General features: G+C 40.8%; 1 protein-coding gene across 1 annotated transcript in view; it reads right to left on the bottom strand.

Moving 5' to 3' along the window:
• The window catches only part of DSCAM (DS cell adhesion molecule), a 603664-nt gene that overhangs the window by 212986 nt on the left and 375302 nt on the right, over positions 1-15376 (bottom strand). Inside the window, exons 7-9 of the mRNA XM_043538206.1 lie at positions 14204-14500; positions 13098-13373; positions 897-1175 (exon numbers count right to left, since the gene is read on the bottom strand). Coding sequence (XP_043394141.1) covers positions 897-1175; positions 13098-13373; positions 14204-14500 — 852 coding nt within the window. The remainder of the gene's footprint in view (positions 1-896; positions 1176-13097; positions 13374-14203; positions 14501-15376) is intronic.

Here is a 15376-nt window from a genome sequence, read left to right as displayed (position 1 = left end):
TCTACTTTTAACTATATTTTTCACACTTATAATTAAAAAAATCAAAACCTGACAAATTTTGTCTGATCAGACAAAATGTCAACGAAACTAAACATTTTGCCTTACAATAAAAAAAAAAATTATTGGGGGGGGGGGGGCAATTTGGTGCTGAAACTGAAAACACATCTCTCTCTCTCTCTCTCTCACCCTCTCTCTCCTTGAAATGGAAACCCAAAAAATGTTGCAGAAAATCTTTTACAAAAACAAAATTGTTTGTTTTCCTGAATTTTTTCACAGGAAAAAGGAATTCCAGAGTATCTCTTCTAACAGGTTTTTTCCATCTCTAACTTTTGGGATCCTATATTCACATTCCAGAGATTATGCATTTAGAGCAGGTGCAAAGACACAGAAGGACAATATCTAGCTAATTACAATAATATTTTAAAAACTGATAAGCAGGAGGAAAAAATCATTCTCCTGATAAAGGCAGTTCCTAGAAATTTTCATGTTCTCCAGTTTATTAGCATGATTTGTAGGAGATACTGTTCTTCTAAATTAAAAATACGGAGAATCAGACGAGAACACCAATAAAGTGAAACTAATCTAATAGCAGTTTAAATGCTTTGTTCCCAAAGGATGAGTGGGTTGGTGCTTCAAAATATTTTCCATAAATTAAATCCTGTGGCACCCATCTGTGCCCTAATGCATTCCTTCGTTGCCGATTAGGCTCAAGGCTCACTACTTTCAGAAAGAAAAAGTTATGTTTGTTTTTCTGCTTTATTGTTCTGTGTTCTTTAAGATGAGAGAAGGGATTCCCATATATTCCACGATTTTCTACCTCCATTAAACAGTGATCATTTGGAAATATTGTTGACTTCTGTTTAATTGGTACCCTTCAGACTAATTACATATCTTACCTCTCACAATTAATTGGCTTTGGCGCTCCACAGCTGCAGCGTCATTTCTAGCTATACAGGTATAATTCCCATTGTGCATCAGTGAAAGATTAAAAATCCTTAAGGAGCTGGTGAAGTCAATGTTGTCAATGGTTACTCCAAGACTGGCTGGGATTGGCCTGCCATCCTTCTGCCAGGTGATTGTGATTGGCAAATCCCCTGAGACCACAACACATGGAACGAAGACTCGCTGTCCAATGGAGAACCTTGGAAACTCAAAAGGCTGGATGAAAGGTGGAACTGAAATGAAAAATTAAAAGAAAAGAGTTGTTGCAAGTATAGTATAATTATGGAAAATACTGATAATTGTTGAAAAGAAAACTATCTTCAACCTGCCAGCTGGTATGTCGCATATGTAATAGTAATAAAAAATAGTAACTACATAGCAGTTTTTATCCAAGGATCTCAATATGATTTACATTAATTAAATAAGCTTTACAGCACCTCTATGATGTAGGCATTATTTTCCCCATCTAATAGATGGATAAACTGATGTGATGAGACCTTCAGAGATATTGATCACCCACAATTCCTACTGAAGTCAATGACACCTGTGAGTGCTCAGCACCTCTTAAAATCAGACGATTACATCCTGATCCAGCAAGTTGTGTTTCCTGAAATATTCTCAGTAAGGCTGCCCAGAAAACAAAAAATCCATTTTGCAAAAAATGTTGATGTTTCAGCATTTGGTGGTGGTCTGCATTGGGACAAAAATTGAGACCTTTTAATTTTTTGTGTGAAAAATCAGAGCAAGAGAGAAACCCACCCCAGAATAGCCAATGTTTGAGCACTCCCCTGGGAGGTGGGGGAGACCCAGGTTCAAGTATCTACTCTGATTAAGAGCAGGGACTTAAACTTGCGGGGTCTGACATCCCAGATGAGTGCTCTAGCCCCTGGACTGTTGGCTATTCTGTGGTGGATGGGTGTGTCTCCCTCTCTCTCAGTTCTATCCTGGACTTGAGAAACCTTCGCCACTAAAGTTTGATCAAAATCGATATCTTTCTCTGAAAAGTTTTAGTTCCGATGAAAAAATGTTTTGTTGAAAAATTCCTGCCCAGATCTAGTTCTGAGCATCCTAGACTCTCATGGAAATCAAAGGAAATCAAGGGTGCTAAGTATGCTCTGGAAAGATTCAGCACCTTGCAGAATCAGGTCTTAGGCCGAGATCCTCAAGAGGTATTTAGGCACCTACCACCAATTGATTTTAGTGAGAGTTAAATGCCTAAATACCTTTGAGGATTTAGGCCTTAGTAACTTTCTGATATCACAGAATAAGTCTGGAATAGAACTTAGTGTTCTAACCACTAGACAACTCTGCAAACAGTTACTTACCAGCTACGTAATATTCCCTACTGTCTTCAAATGGGACAACTCAGAGGCTTAAAGTTAAGCACATTCATAGGTATTTGCAAGATCAGAACCTTAGGGTGAAATTAATTTCTATGCACAAGGGCAGCAAAAGTTCTGTGCACCACTTCAGTCCCATGCAAGTCCTATTAAGAGGCCTAGTTCAACACATCATGTATTTATTAAGAAGGCTTAACTGGAATTAAACATTGTGCATGGGCCTTGTATCTGATGGAAAAATGAAGCACTTTGGGTTTAATATGTCAAAAACTATGATTTGTGTCTACAAATTAATCAGAGAAATAATAAATATGTGAAGTTCTGATATTAACTTCACCCATTTGCACAAGCTCTTATAACAGAATCATGGGATAGATGTCAAGAGACCGAAGAAAAAATAATTTGAATTTGGAAGCCCTGCTGTTGTTGACAGCAGAAACATTCTTGCAGGTAGCAGTGACAGTCCATACTGATCCAATAAATTAATTTCAGATGTTGGACATTGGAACAGTCCCAATTCCCATTCACACTGATGACAAAAATAGCTATACACTAGAGTGTGGATTAGGGTTCTTTGACTTGTTCTTTCTTCAATTTGTAGTTTTGAGGTTGACATTTCCATAGTCGTGAAAATGGAGACAAAGAGGAACAAAGTACTGGCTTTCCCCCTTCAAAAATGTCATTTCAGAGGACTCTGAGAGTAGTATAGCTTGAAGTAAAGGTGCTAATTTAGGAGTACAGGCTCACATGCAGAAAGTCACCTGACATTATTTGTCATGGCTTCCAAATCTAGCAAATATTTGTTAGAGATTGCATTAAAGCCTGAAAGTATTAGATACGCTGTACTAGATATCAGCAAAGCAGTTCAGACTGAATAGGGAATGTTTTTATGTAACATCTGAAAATAATTTTAACACATCTATACTTCCAGGTTCTTGTTGGGATCAGAAGCAGGTGTACAGTCTGAGGCAATTTTTGGCTTATGTACAAATGAAAAGTTCCAGAAACTTGCAAGAAAGACTTGTCTCATGAAATTCCCACCCTAATTCTGGAGATTCTGAAGGATCAAATTAACATTCAAATTTTTGAGCAGCTTTTTGCAAGGTATTGAATTTAGCCTTCCCACTCCTAATCTCTTATATTATAATATGTAGGTTGACTTCACCACTGTGTAGCAGTTTCCAGACGGAATTTAGAAAGTTGTGACATTTGAAGACCAGCACATTGTCTCTCCAAACACGTTATTACAGCATAAATGAGACAGACCATTGTTTACTCCTGTTGTATAAACTTTAACATGCATGCAACCTGTAGCGGTTTGGTGTCCTGGCAGGGAATATTTTTTAAAACCAATATGTTATTAGTATCATTGCTTTGACCAATGTCAATATTTCAGTGACAACTCCAACTTGTTGCTAACAGCTAATCGGATATTACATTTGTATGCTTGAGTTGCTCAAGACAGCTTCAATGAGCTAACCTGAGCAGGTACATTCTTGGAAAACAAATATACTTCACATCTCAAGAACCCAATGACAGACAACAAAAAATTATTAGGCAAAATATGTCAGAATATTTCTAAAATAAAGTGACTATAAGAGAGATATTTCTGATATGTCATGTTTGAATAAATACAATTTGTACAAAGGTTGCATCCATCCCCAACTAGAGAAACTATTTCATTTTTTTTTTTAAATATAAGGCCCACCTTACCACTGTATTACTCCAGTTTTATGCTGGTATAACTGCAGTTACACTGGAGTGTAACACAGAGCCATATAGTACTGTTAAATGTACAGACAAGTATACTATAACAAATACTTCAAAAACAGTGTTGATAAAATGCACTGCTATAACAAACATTTTTTCCTGTTTGGCAAAAGCTTGGACTTGAGCAAACAGGTCTCCAGAGCCTGTGGGCTTTTCCCCATACGCTCGGTGGATTGTTTTTCCACTCCCATGGTAAGTAAGAAAGCATCGAGTAGGACAAGGAAAGATCCAGTGAAGAGTAAGGCTGGGGAAAAACAGTGCAAATTTCAGCTCTCTGCCAAGCAATGTAATGTCTTAGGAGTGCTGAAGCTAAGAGCACTTCTTTTATTTAAAAAGAGGATCATTGGTCAGGCTCACTAGTGCTAGCACAGAAAGGTTCAAATTAGATCTCCTTGCCCCAGCAAGCGCACCTGTGAGAGATTCCTTTCATTACCTTCAGTTTGCACCACTGCCTTCCATTAGGAGAGAAGCAGCTTTAATTTCTTGGACAAAGGTCCATAGGAACCTTGGAGGAAATTGCTGAGGGGATTCACTGAAACAGCACATCCTCCAACTAATCTGTCTTTGCAATCTTCCCTGTGAACACTGCCACCCTCACCGTCTGTGGTCCCCCCGCAGTGAAACTGAGGTTGTTGTCACTTTATGTTACTGTTCCTTAGTGAAAAGAAAAGGAGGACTTGTGACACCTTAGAGACTAACAAATTTATTTGAGCATAAGCTTTCGTGAGCTACAGCTCACTTCATCGGATGCATTCAGTGGAAAATACAGTGGGGAGATTTATATACACAGAGAACATGAAACAAGGGGTGTTACCATACACACTGTAACCAGAGTGATCACTTAAGGTGAGATATTACCAGCAGATCAGCGGGGGGGGGGCGGGGTGTGTGGAACCTTTTGTAGTGATAATCAAGGTGGACCATTTCCAGCAGTTGACAAGAACGTCTGAGGAACAGTGGGGGGGGGGGGGAGGGGCGGATAAACATGGGGAAATAGTTTTACTTTGTGTAATGACCCATCCACTCCCAGTCTCTATTCAAGCCTATGTTAATTGTATCCAGTTTGCAAATTAATTCCAATTCAGCAGTCTCTCGTTCGAGTCTGTTTTTGAAGTTTTTTTTGTTGAAGTATTGTCACTTTTAGGTCTGTAATCGAGTGACCAGAGAGATTGAAGTGTTCTCCAACTGGTTTTTGAATGTTACAACTACAATACCCACCTGCTGAAGTGAAGAAACAGATTGACAGAGCCAGAAGAGTACCCAGAAGTCACCTACTACAGGACAGGCCCAACAAAGAAAATAACAGAACACCACTAGCCATCACCTTCAATCCCCAACTAAAACCTCTCCAACGCATCATCAAGGATCTACAACCTATCCTGAAGGACGACCCATCACTCTCACAAATCTTGGGAGACAGGCCAGTCCTTGCTTACAGACAGCCCCCCAACCTGAAGCAAATACTCACCAGCAACCACACACCACACACCAGAACCACTAACCCAGGAACCTATCCTTGCAACAAAGCCCGTTGCCAACTGTGTCCACATATCTATTCAGGGGACACCATCATAGGGCCTAATCACATCAGCCACACTATCAGAGACTCATTCACCTGCACATCTACCAATGTGATATATGCCATCATGTGCCAGCAATGCCCCTCTGCCATGTACATTGGCCAAACTGGACAGTCTCTACGTAAAAGAATAAATGGACACAAATCAGACGTCAAGAATTATAACATTCAAAAACCAGTTGGAGAACACTTCAATCTCTCTGGTCACTCGATTACAGACCTAAAAGTGACAATACTTCAACAAAAAAAACTTCAAAAACAGACTCGAACGAGAGACTGCTGAATTGGAATTAATTTGCAAACTGGATACAATTAACACAGGCTTGAATAGAGACTGGGAGTGGATGGGTCATTACACAAAGTAAAACTATTTCCCCATGTTTATCCGCTCCCCCCCCCCCCACACACACACACACTGTTCCTCAGATGTTCTTGTCAACTGCTGGAAATGGCCCACCTTGATTATCACTACAAAAGGTTCCACACACCCCGCCCCCCTGCTCTCCTGCTGGTAATAGCTCACCTTAAGTGATCACTCTGGTTACAGTGTGTATGGTAACACCCCTTGTTTCATGTTCTCTATGTATATAAATCTCCCCACTGTATTTTCCACTGAATGCATCCGATGAAGTGAGCTGTAGCTCACGAAAGCTTATGCTCAAATAAATTTGTTAGTCTCTAAGGTGCCACAAGTCCTCCTTTTCTTTTGCGAATACCGACTAACAAGGCTGCTACTCTGAAACCTGTTCCTTAGTGGAGTTTTCTGCAGCATGCAAACAGAAACATCTACATGAATGGCTTCTGACCCACCCTTTCACAGGGTACAGAGTGAACTCCCCTTCCCAGACTGGTCTAGATACCTTGGCTGATACAAATAATGGCCTGTCCCTTGTCAACTTGTTTTGCCCCTTTGGGGCGCTTACTCACCTCCATTTGGACTGGATTCACTTGGTTTTTATGCATTGAGAGTGCAAGGATCAGGACTGTGTCTGGGCCTTGTGCAGACACCCAGGACTAGACACAGTCTGGCTCTTTGTAAATTTCCTTAACAACAGCTGATTTCTCCTAAACAGTTTCATCAACTGTGTGTTACCAGGTACAGAATCCAACTTAGTCTCTGGAGCATTAGACTTTCAATTGTCTGCCCCTTACTGCAGCATATTGAACCTTATCAGCAGGGATTATCATTCATCAAAATATTTATTCCAAACTGAAAAGGGTGACCAGACAAACAGACTAGACATCTGCTAACATTACATCTGCTAACAACAATTATTGATCTGAGCTACTGTCTCCGTATATCCTGGGTTCATTGCTAAGTGTTAATCTAACCTGTCCTGAAAAGGGAGAAACAATGTTCTAAAAGCCTTTGCTAAGCAACTGCATAAAAAAAAGAAAAGGAAAGAAAAGAAGAGGCTGATCTGTGTGATTCTATTGCTGTACAAAAACACTCATTTATCAGGGTACTGAATCATAGTGCGTTCTTCACTTCTGTGCCAATGACATATATATAAAGTACCCCCTCTGCCAAAATACCCACCTCTACATTAAAAGTATTGCAAAATCAAGCACTCATAAATTAGGAAATGCAAGAAGGTTTACATAGATTCTAAGGCCAGAAGGGACCATTATGAATGCCTAGTTTAACCTCCCACATAACACAAATTACAGTTTTTCACCCTTGAACTGTTGTTGAGCTGGACTATATACTTTACAGAGACAACAATCTTGATTTGAAGATCTCAGTTGATACAGAATCCAACATGTTCCTTGGTAAATTGCTCCAATGGGTAATTACCTTCACTGTTAAACATTTGCACCTTAGTACTAGCCTGAATGTATGTAACATCAGCTTCCAACCAGTGAAGTCTTACTATGCCTTTGTCTGCACAGGGAGTTAACTATTTCCACAGTTTGGGCCTTAGCCACACTGGAGATTGCCTCTCTCCTCATGTTATATGTGAGAGGTTGAGATCAACTAAAGGACTTGAGCTAAGGGCCACAGATGTAAGTGAGAGGGGACTACTGGCAGGATGATTTTAAAGAAGGACCACTGGCTCTCGAATTGACTCCTGCGACTACTTTGACAGTCATACTGGTTTCACACCAACTCCCCTGCTATCATAATTCTAGAATTACACCCAGGCAGTTGGTTTTACATCCACTTTTCCATTATCATAATCCTGATTTTATAATCTTACATATATGTGTGTACTGTGACAAAGTTCCTGCTCTAACTTGGTGGGTCTTGCGCTTATTGGCGGATTTGCTCGCCTTGGAGCTTCACGGCAGCCCTCAGATGGCCATTTTTCTGAATTCACAGTCCAGGTTGACTCCTCCTGTGTCTGACCAGGAGTTGGGAGGATCTGGGGGGAACCCGGGCCTGCCCTCTACTCCGGGTTCCAGCCCAGGGCCCTGTGGAATGCAGCTGTCTAAAGTGCCTCCTGGAACAGCTGTGCGACAGCTACGACTCCCTGGGCTGCTTCCCCATGGCCTCCTCCCAACACCTTCTTTATCCTCACCATAGGACCTTCCTCCTGGTGTCTGATAATGCTTGTACACCTCAGTCCTCCAACAGTCCGCGTTCTCACTCTCAGCTCCTAGTGCCTCTTGCTCCCAGCTCCTCACACACACACCACAAACTGAAGTGAGCTCCTTTTTTAAACCCAGGTGCCCTGATTAGCCTGCCTTAATTGATTCTAGCAGCTTCTTGATTGGCTGCAGGTGTTCTAATCAGCCTGTCTTAATTGTCTCCAGAAGGTTCCTGATTGTTCTGGAACCTTCCCTGTTACCTTACCCAGGGAAAAGGGACCTACTTAACCTGGGGCTAATATTTCTGCCTTCTATTACTCTCCTATAGCCATCTGGTCCGACCCTGTCACAGTACATATATATAATATTCATATGTAGGCACGTAACATATTATATATATATATATATCATACACATTCACCATCCATAACCCTCATTTTAATGAGTGAGAGTCAGTTATTAGAGAAAAAACACCCTGATATAATTGTTCTTTCAGGTTTGCAGGAGGTAATGTAGTGTAACTTCAGCAGAAGATAGGGGGAAGGTCTCTAAATCATGGAGATAAATAAGCTTTATGAAATCAGTGACGACACTTTTGAAAACTGCATTCTTTTAAAATTGTGCTGCATTGTCCTCTCTCCTGGACTTCTTTTTCAGTAAGGGAAGTGAAAAATTCCCCCTAACAAGGGAAATGCAAATGCAAAGAACTCAAACCAAAACAAACAAAAACCCCACATTAACATGGCGTTAAGGATAGAGATGGATGACATTTTTCAGACAGTGATGTCCATGCTTCCCTTAATGCTGTCAGCCCAGTGGTTAGCACACTCACCTGGGATATAGAAAACCCAGGTTTAAGACCCTGTATCTCATATCCAAGATGAGTGCCCTAGCCACTGGACTATTGGCTGTGCTGGGGTAGCGCTCTCACTCTCTCTCTTGTCTGTTCTCAGCTTCTCTAATCCCAAAAGGAGTAGAGAGTAGCAGCACCAAGCAACTAATCAGCTTGCCTTGGGGCTTGCTGGACCTATCTTACCTTGCTGGTATAACTGGGTCACTGTCTCCTTGTAAGCACATGGGGCAAGGGATGGTAAATGGCCTTCCTGAGGGAAGTTCCCATGTAGGCTTCCAGGAGTCTCCTCTGGGAGGTGTTGAGTTGCCATATGTCTTTCCCACTGCTGCCCAGCAGCTGCTGGGAATTTCTTGTTTTTAAGCCTTTATTCCATCCTTGACGTGATTGACAGAGCCAGAGGGATGGGGCTAACTTTGCCCACAGCAACTCTTTAAACCCTTCATCACCAGTGCAGGGTTTATACTCCCTTTTGGGTCCAGTCAATATGGAGGAGGAAGCTGTCCAATTCAAATGCAGAGGGAACAAGAGCTGTACCCAGAGGGTGAGGGAGAACTGAAAATGGTTGGACAAGGAGACTGGGATGGGGAGCTCAGAGGGGAAGACTGGGACTGAAAAGCCTGAGGAGCAGAGACTGGGATTGGCAAGGTGAAGAGAATGGAACTGGAAGAAGGACACAGGTGGGGAAACGATAGGACTGGAACAAGGATAGGTTGGACAGGGCAGAGCAGAATGGGTCAAGCTTGGGAGGAATGAGCAGAAGAGTCTGTGCAAACAGGAGAACCCTCCTTTAGGTCAAGAGACAGAGGTCTGTGCAGTGGATCTAAAGGTTACAACCCTGTTGATCACCTATGATCAATATGATGCCATAGGATAGATTTCTATTTTTGCAATTTGCTTTATTAAAAAGCCAGGAAATTATCCACAAATAGCTATATTGAAGGAATATTATTAAGGTGGCAAAGGCAAGCACTCAGAAGTTAGCAAATGCCAGAATTAAGGTTGGCTGTGCAAATGAAATATAAGGGCCTGTGATATGCAGAGGGTCAGACTAGATGATCTAATGGTCCCTTGAGGCTTTAAACTCTATGAAACTATTTCAAGATATTTGAATTCATCGATCGAAGCTGCCCCATATTTTGCATTTTTCAGTATCAGACATAACAGTGTCAGTCTGAATTATAGAAGAAAAGATAGCACACTAAAATTATAATAGTTTACATTATATTTTCAGGCAATAGGCAAATACTGACTGTTGTTAACTCCTAATGTTCCAAGAAACTATATATAATATGCAGGATAAATCTGTATGTAGTTATTAACTATTGCATCAAAAAAATGTCTAGCTGTCCAGGCTAATTTACGGCAGTGCTGGACTACAGCTAAAATATATAACAACTAAATTAAAATTTGTTCAGATTTGATGAGACAACAGAATAAAGCCCATCTGTGGAATCTTGTATTTAATGTAAAAATAATTTTGTTAGGATACGGACTTAGCTAGTATTTTTTCTAAAATACCTCACTCTTCTCAAGATAAATTAAAGGCCTCTGAATTGTTTGAGACTTTCACAGAGAGGCAGAGTCAAGTTTGAAATTGGTTATACACTGGAAGTCAAAATGCCACCCACCCACTTCAGTGGGTGGGGGAACTTAATGGGGCTGGTAGTGAAGAAGGAGAGCTCCAGCAGTGAGGGTAGGAGACACATTGAGGGACACCAGTTAGCTCCTCTCCCCCCTTGGAGTATCTGGCACCCATTGGCCAGCTGGAGGGGAAGGGCAATGTTTGGCTCACATCCCCCAACTCCAGGAATTTAACCTGAAGCCTGGGCCATGTGGGGCCTCTTTCATCTCCATTACAGCAGCCCCATCCTCCTACCCACTCGGAGCTAAGAATAGGAATCCAGTCTGGCAGATAGATTCCCATTCTTGAAGCCTGGGCCATGTGGGTCGAGCTGTTCATCCAATGAGAGTCAGGAAGGAATTTTTTCTTCCATATGGCCAGTTGGCAGAGGCCTGGGGATTTTTTTTGCCTTCCTCACAGCACCTTCAAGCCGCAGTAGGTTAAGCAGGAATGTTCTTGCTAACTGAGGTACCTGGTTGAGTTATTAATTCATCACAACTTGTGGCCAGTTTCCAGTGCCGTTAAAAAGATAAAGTGAATGGTTCCCAGAGGTAAAAGACCTGGGATTTTGCTGATGTGTCTTGGGCTAATGGGATAGGGTGAGACCTGGTGGTACACATGGGCCAAGGTCCCCACCTTCTGCCTCTGTCCCCTAATAGGGGCAGGGTGGTAGGACTCAGAGCCTGCTGAGTCCTGGGGGGTGGGCTGAGGAAATCCTACCCCAAGTTACGGGTTATATGGTAGGAGCCCTGTAATTGATGTACTGGAACCACTTAAATGCCTGGTATAGGAGACCAGGACTGATAGGTGGATAGCACCCCTCTCCTGTGTTAAAGTTTAATAAAAGTTGTGGTCTTAAAATCCATCCACATGTCTGTCCTCATTTTGCCACCACGTCTGGATCAAAATACTCTGAATCTAAGGCATCAAATCGCTTTCAGAATGGCAGTTGTGTTTTGGTCTAGATATCTGAATTGTATAGGTACGGCACCAAGGCTTTTCTTTACAACTATAGCAAGAGCACTCCCATTTACATCTGATTACATTAGCTGTCATAAGCACTTGAAGAATGATATAATTAAAAGGTGGCATTCTCAACCAGGGGAACATTAGAGATGATATCAGCACAATCACTAACTTAACATTCATTTTCACAGAGATGCACCAACGGCAGTTTTGCAAGACTGTTACGGTGACAGACAAGATAGAGCATATGATAAAAAGCTGCAGTGTTCGCAGCTTTTTATAATAAATTGCATGGAACAGTGCCCCTTCTGGGCTAAAGAACATGATGGGTCACTCCTTGAAAGGTCCACAGTACTACTGGTTACAACCTAATCCCTCCACCCCTTCAAGTAGTAAGCGATTAATATAATTCTAGAATGAAAACAAGAAAAAAAGTGAATAAATGTTCTTGGTATCTTATCCAAGGCCTGACACATATTAATCAAAGAAAAACGCAAAAGGGTAGAAAAGCTTTTGAACAAATTCATAAGGGGAAAATGCACTTCAGTTCTTCCTGCAGGCTTATGTGAAATGAACTTGTTCATCTTGGATGGGGGACCAGACCAAATCGCAGTACAACCTAGTTTTGAACAATCAGACATAATGAGCATTTTTGTGCTTTTTATCTTTAATGTCTTTGCGAATGGTCTGGATGCAATGCTTGGAAATTATCATCATCTACTTCTGAATGTTTACATATCAGTTTCCACATCCTTGTATGTATGGAAACTTTTGTATTGATTTCAAACATCCTGTTCCAAATTACAAGTCATGTAACGTTAAAATGAACTTAGAGAAATGGCTCTCTCTTTAAAACATCAACATCTCCCTAAAAAGAACAATTCATTTTTTTTAAACCAAGTTTAATTAATTTAGCTATTGTATCTGTTTACTGCTTACTGGAGAAAAGGAGAAATAGACACAATTCATAACTAACAAAACCTCATTGCATTTGCTAACAGCTGAAAAATAACTAGGTTGCAAAACTGACTTTAGTCATCAAGAAGAGACAATGACTAATGAAACTTCGATGATCGTAACATTCAGGTGAATGATCGGCCATCCTCAGCCACTGAGTCATCTCAGAAGAAAACAAAGGGTTACATTCCATGCTCTTTAGTCTTCAGTTTTTAGAAGCACTAGAGTCCTCATCATCATATAAGGCCAGATTCTCCCAGATTTACATATGGTGAGCAGTACCTTACTATGCAAGTAGTGTCACTGACGTCAACAGAATAAGGCACAACTCAATGAGAGCAAGTATGGTACAATATGATATCTGTAGATGACCACTGGCTTTATATCATGCCTACACAATTGTTAAAAAAAAAAGCAGATTAACTGTCCTATTGCTTATTTTCTAATCACCAGTACAATTTTATATGTGTGGATTCTTGGACTGATTAAATACCATCTGGCCATTAGCTTAGCTTTATATTTCAGTATAAACATTACCTTTTACAGTCACATGAACACTCTGGCTTGTAGACAGCTGGGGTTGAACCAGAACATTGCATGTATATTCCCCCTCATCCACTTCCTTCTGCACATCTGAGAGTTTCAACGTTCCATTGTTTTCAAATGCTACTTGGCGATGGTTAAAAGGAAGCAGGTCAGAGTTCTTGTACCATTTAATTGAGTAATATGGATAGCCAATCACACGGCAATGTATATAGGTGTCCCGTCCTGCTATTGCTGTGATATTTTTCATTGGACGGATGCTTGCTGGCCCTGGAAAAGTACAAAGAAACTCTTGAAAATAATTTAAGGGCATACTTGCTAGAGGAAATATTCATTTTTTGCTGATTATATAAATGTTTACAACATCCATTAATGTATCCTGCATGACATTTCTTCTTAACATTGACAGTTTTTGCTTTTAAGAACCACTTAAGCGGTCTTCCTAATCTTTATGTGCTCTAGTTTCTCTCGCCCTACAGCATACATTCTAATTAGGGCTGTGGTATATGTTTGTATTATTGAATACTTGTCTGATAAAATCTTTACTGCATTACAAATTAAAGGCTAGGGAATGATTTAATTAAATGTCAAATACTAAAACGTATGCTAAGCTAGAATCCTGTTACACATGAGAACACTGACAAAGTTAGCATTCATTCTGATGTATATAAAATATACTATCATGAGGATGGGTATTATGACATGTAGAACTACAAGTTCAAGCTAATGTACCATGTGCATGAGTAATTACAATGAATGTAGGACAACTAAAGGAGGAGAGGAAAATAAGAAACACATGCATGCAAAAACTAAAATAGGAAAACATATTAGTGAGGACGCTAACCCTCATGCTTGAGGAACATAAGTTTAGGGAAAGAGATTGTATAACAAGCTGACTTCACAAGCCAAAGAGGGAATAGGCCTTCCAACCTTAAACCATACAACAGAGTTTCTAGAGGGGGTTGAGGGAGGTGTGAAGATGGGAGAACCACAGTAAGTCAGTTTTGGCATTCCAAGATTCAGACCAGTGCATGCAACAATCTTCTTCTCCACTACAATGAGTTATGTGTGTTTTTTTGAGGAGCTGATTTGACAAGCACCTCTTACGTTTATTCGAGCCTGGTACAGGATGACTCCAGCAGAGTTGTTGGCAGTACAGCGATAGACTCCCCCATCTCGAACTTGAGTGTTAGAGATATTCAGGTAGCTGACCACGTTGCCCTCAGAGGTGATAATCTGGCTGATACGATGATTACCATCTTTGATTATGGGATCTTCATCTAGTGTCCAGGTGATTGTGGGCAGAGGAGTCCCCTTCACATTGCACATAAGGGAGACAGGCTCTCCTGGACTCACCACTTTCTCACTGAAGGCAGAAATGATTTTGGGAGTTCCGTCTGAAGAGGAAATGGAAAGCAAATGAACAGCACTTACGCACAATAAAACTGCTCTCCCTACCTTTGTTTAGCCCAGCTCATAAACCAAGAGTTCTGAAAGGGATGCTAACCCTCATCCTTCAGCAACATAAGCCAACCTCTAATTAAGGAAGGTTAGGAAGGATTTTTCCTGTGGACAGGTTATCTAATAACGGATTACTGCAGGGTTTCTTTGGCACCTTCCTCTGAAGCTTCAGATACTGACCACTGTTGGAGAGATGATACTGGACTAGATGGACCATTGGTTTGTTCTGATATAGCAATTCCCATGTTCCTGTGAAAAAGGCTTGGACTCCATAGGCAACTGAGAAGCCAAAGAAGTATAGTGTAAGCCTAAGATGTTTGGGGATATACTTAGTACACATTTCAGTTCCTTTGAAAGTTAAGGACGAATAACGGTGGCCAAAGCCAGGCATAACTTGTGTCTGCTAATTCCACACAGCTCTGTTCAGTCCAGTCCAGTCCTACAATATTTTGTTTTTTACCGGTATTAAAATAAGACTTTTCCAAATACAAATTGCTACTCATGCTGATGATGACCATTTTGGAGGTATCTTAGTGTTGTACACAAATCTCCCAGGGTGAAAAGGACACCAAATATATTTTCTTGTGACCCATGTCACAATTTAACCAAAGTCTCCAAGGTGCAAGTGAGAAAAGAAAAGGTACGGGGTTTTCAAAGTATGGAGTAGAATTAAATTACGCTCTATCTGGATAGCCCAGAGGGGTAATGGTTTTAAGAAAAATGACACTCGAGTATTATTTAGAAGGTTCTTTCCCAGATCTTGCAACGCAGTACACTCTTTCTGTTGTTCTTTTTTAAATTATACTTTGAGA

The sequence above is a fragment of the Chelonia mydas genome, chromosome 1 (assembly GCF_015237465.2).
Source record: "Chelonia mydas isolate rCheMyd1 chromosome 1, rCheMyd1.pri.v2, whole genome shotgun sequence".
Lineage (NCBI taxonomy): Eukaryota > Metazoa > Chordata > Testudines > Cheloniidae > Chelonia > Chelonia mydas.
The sequence above is the reverse complement of the archived record's forward strand: the minus strand, read 5'-3'. Positions and strand labels throughout refer to the sequence as shown.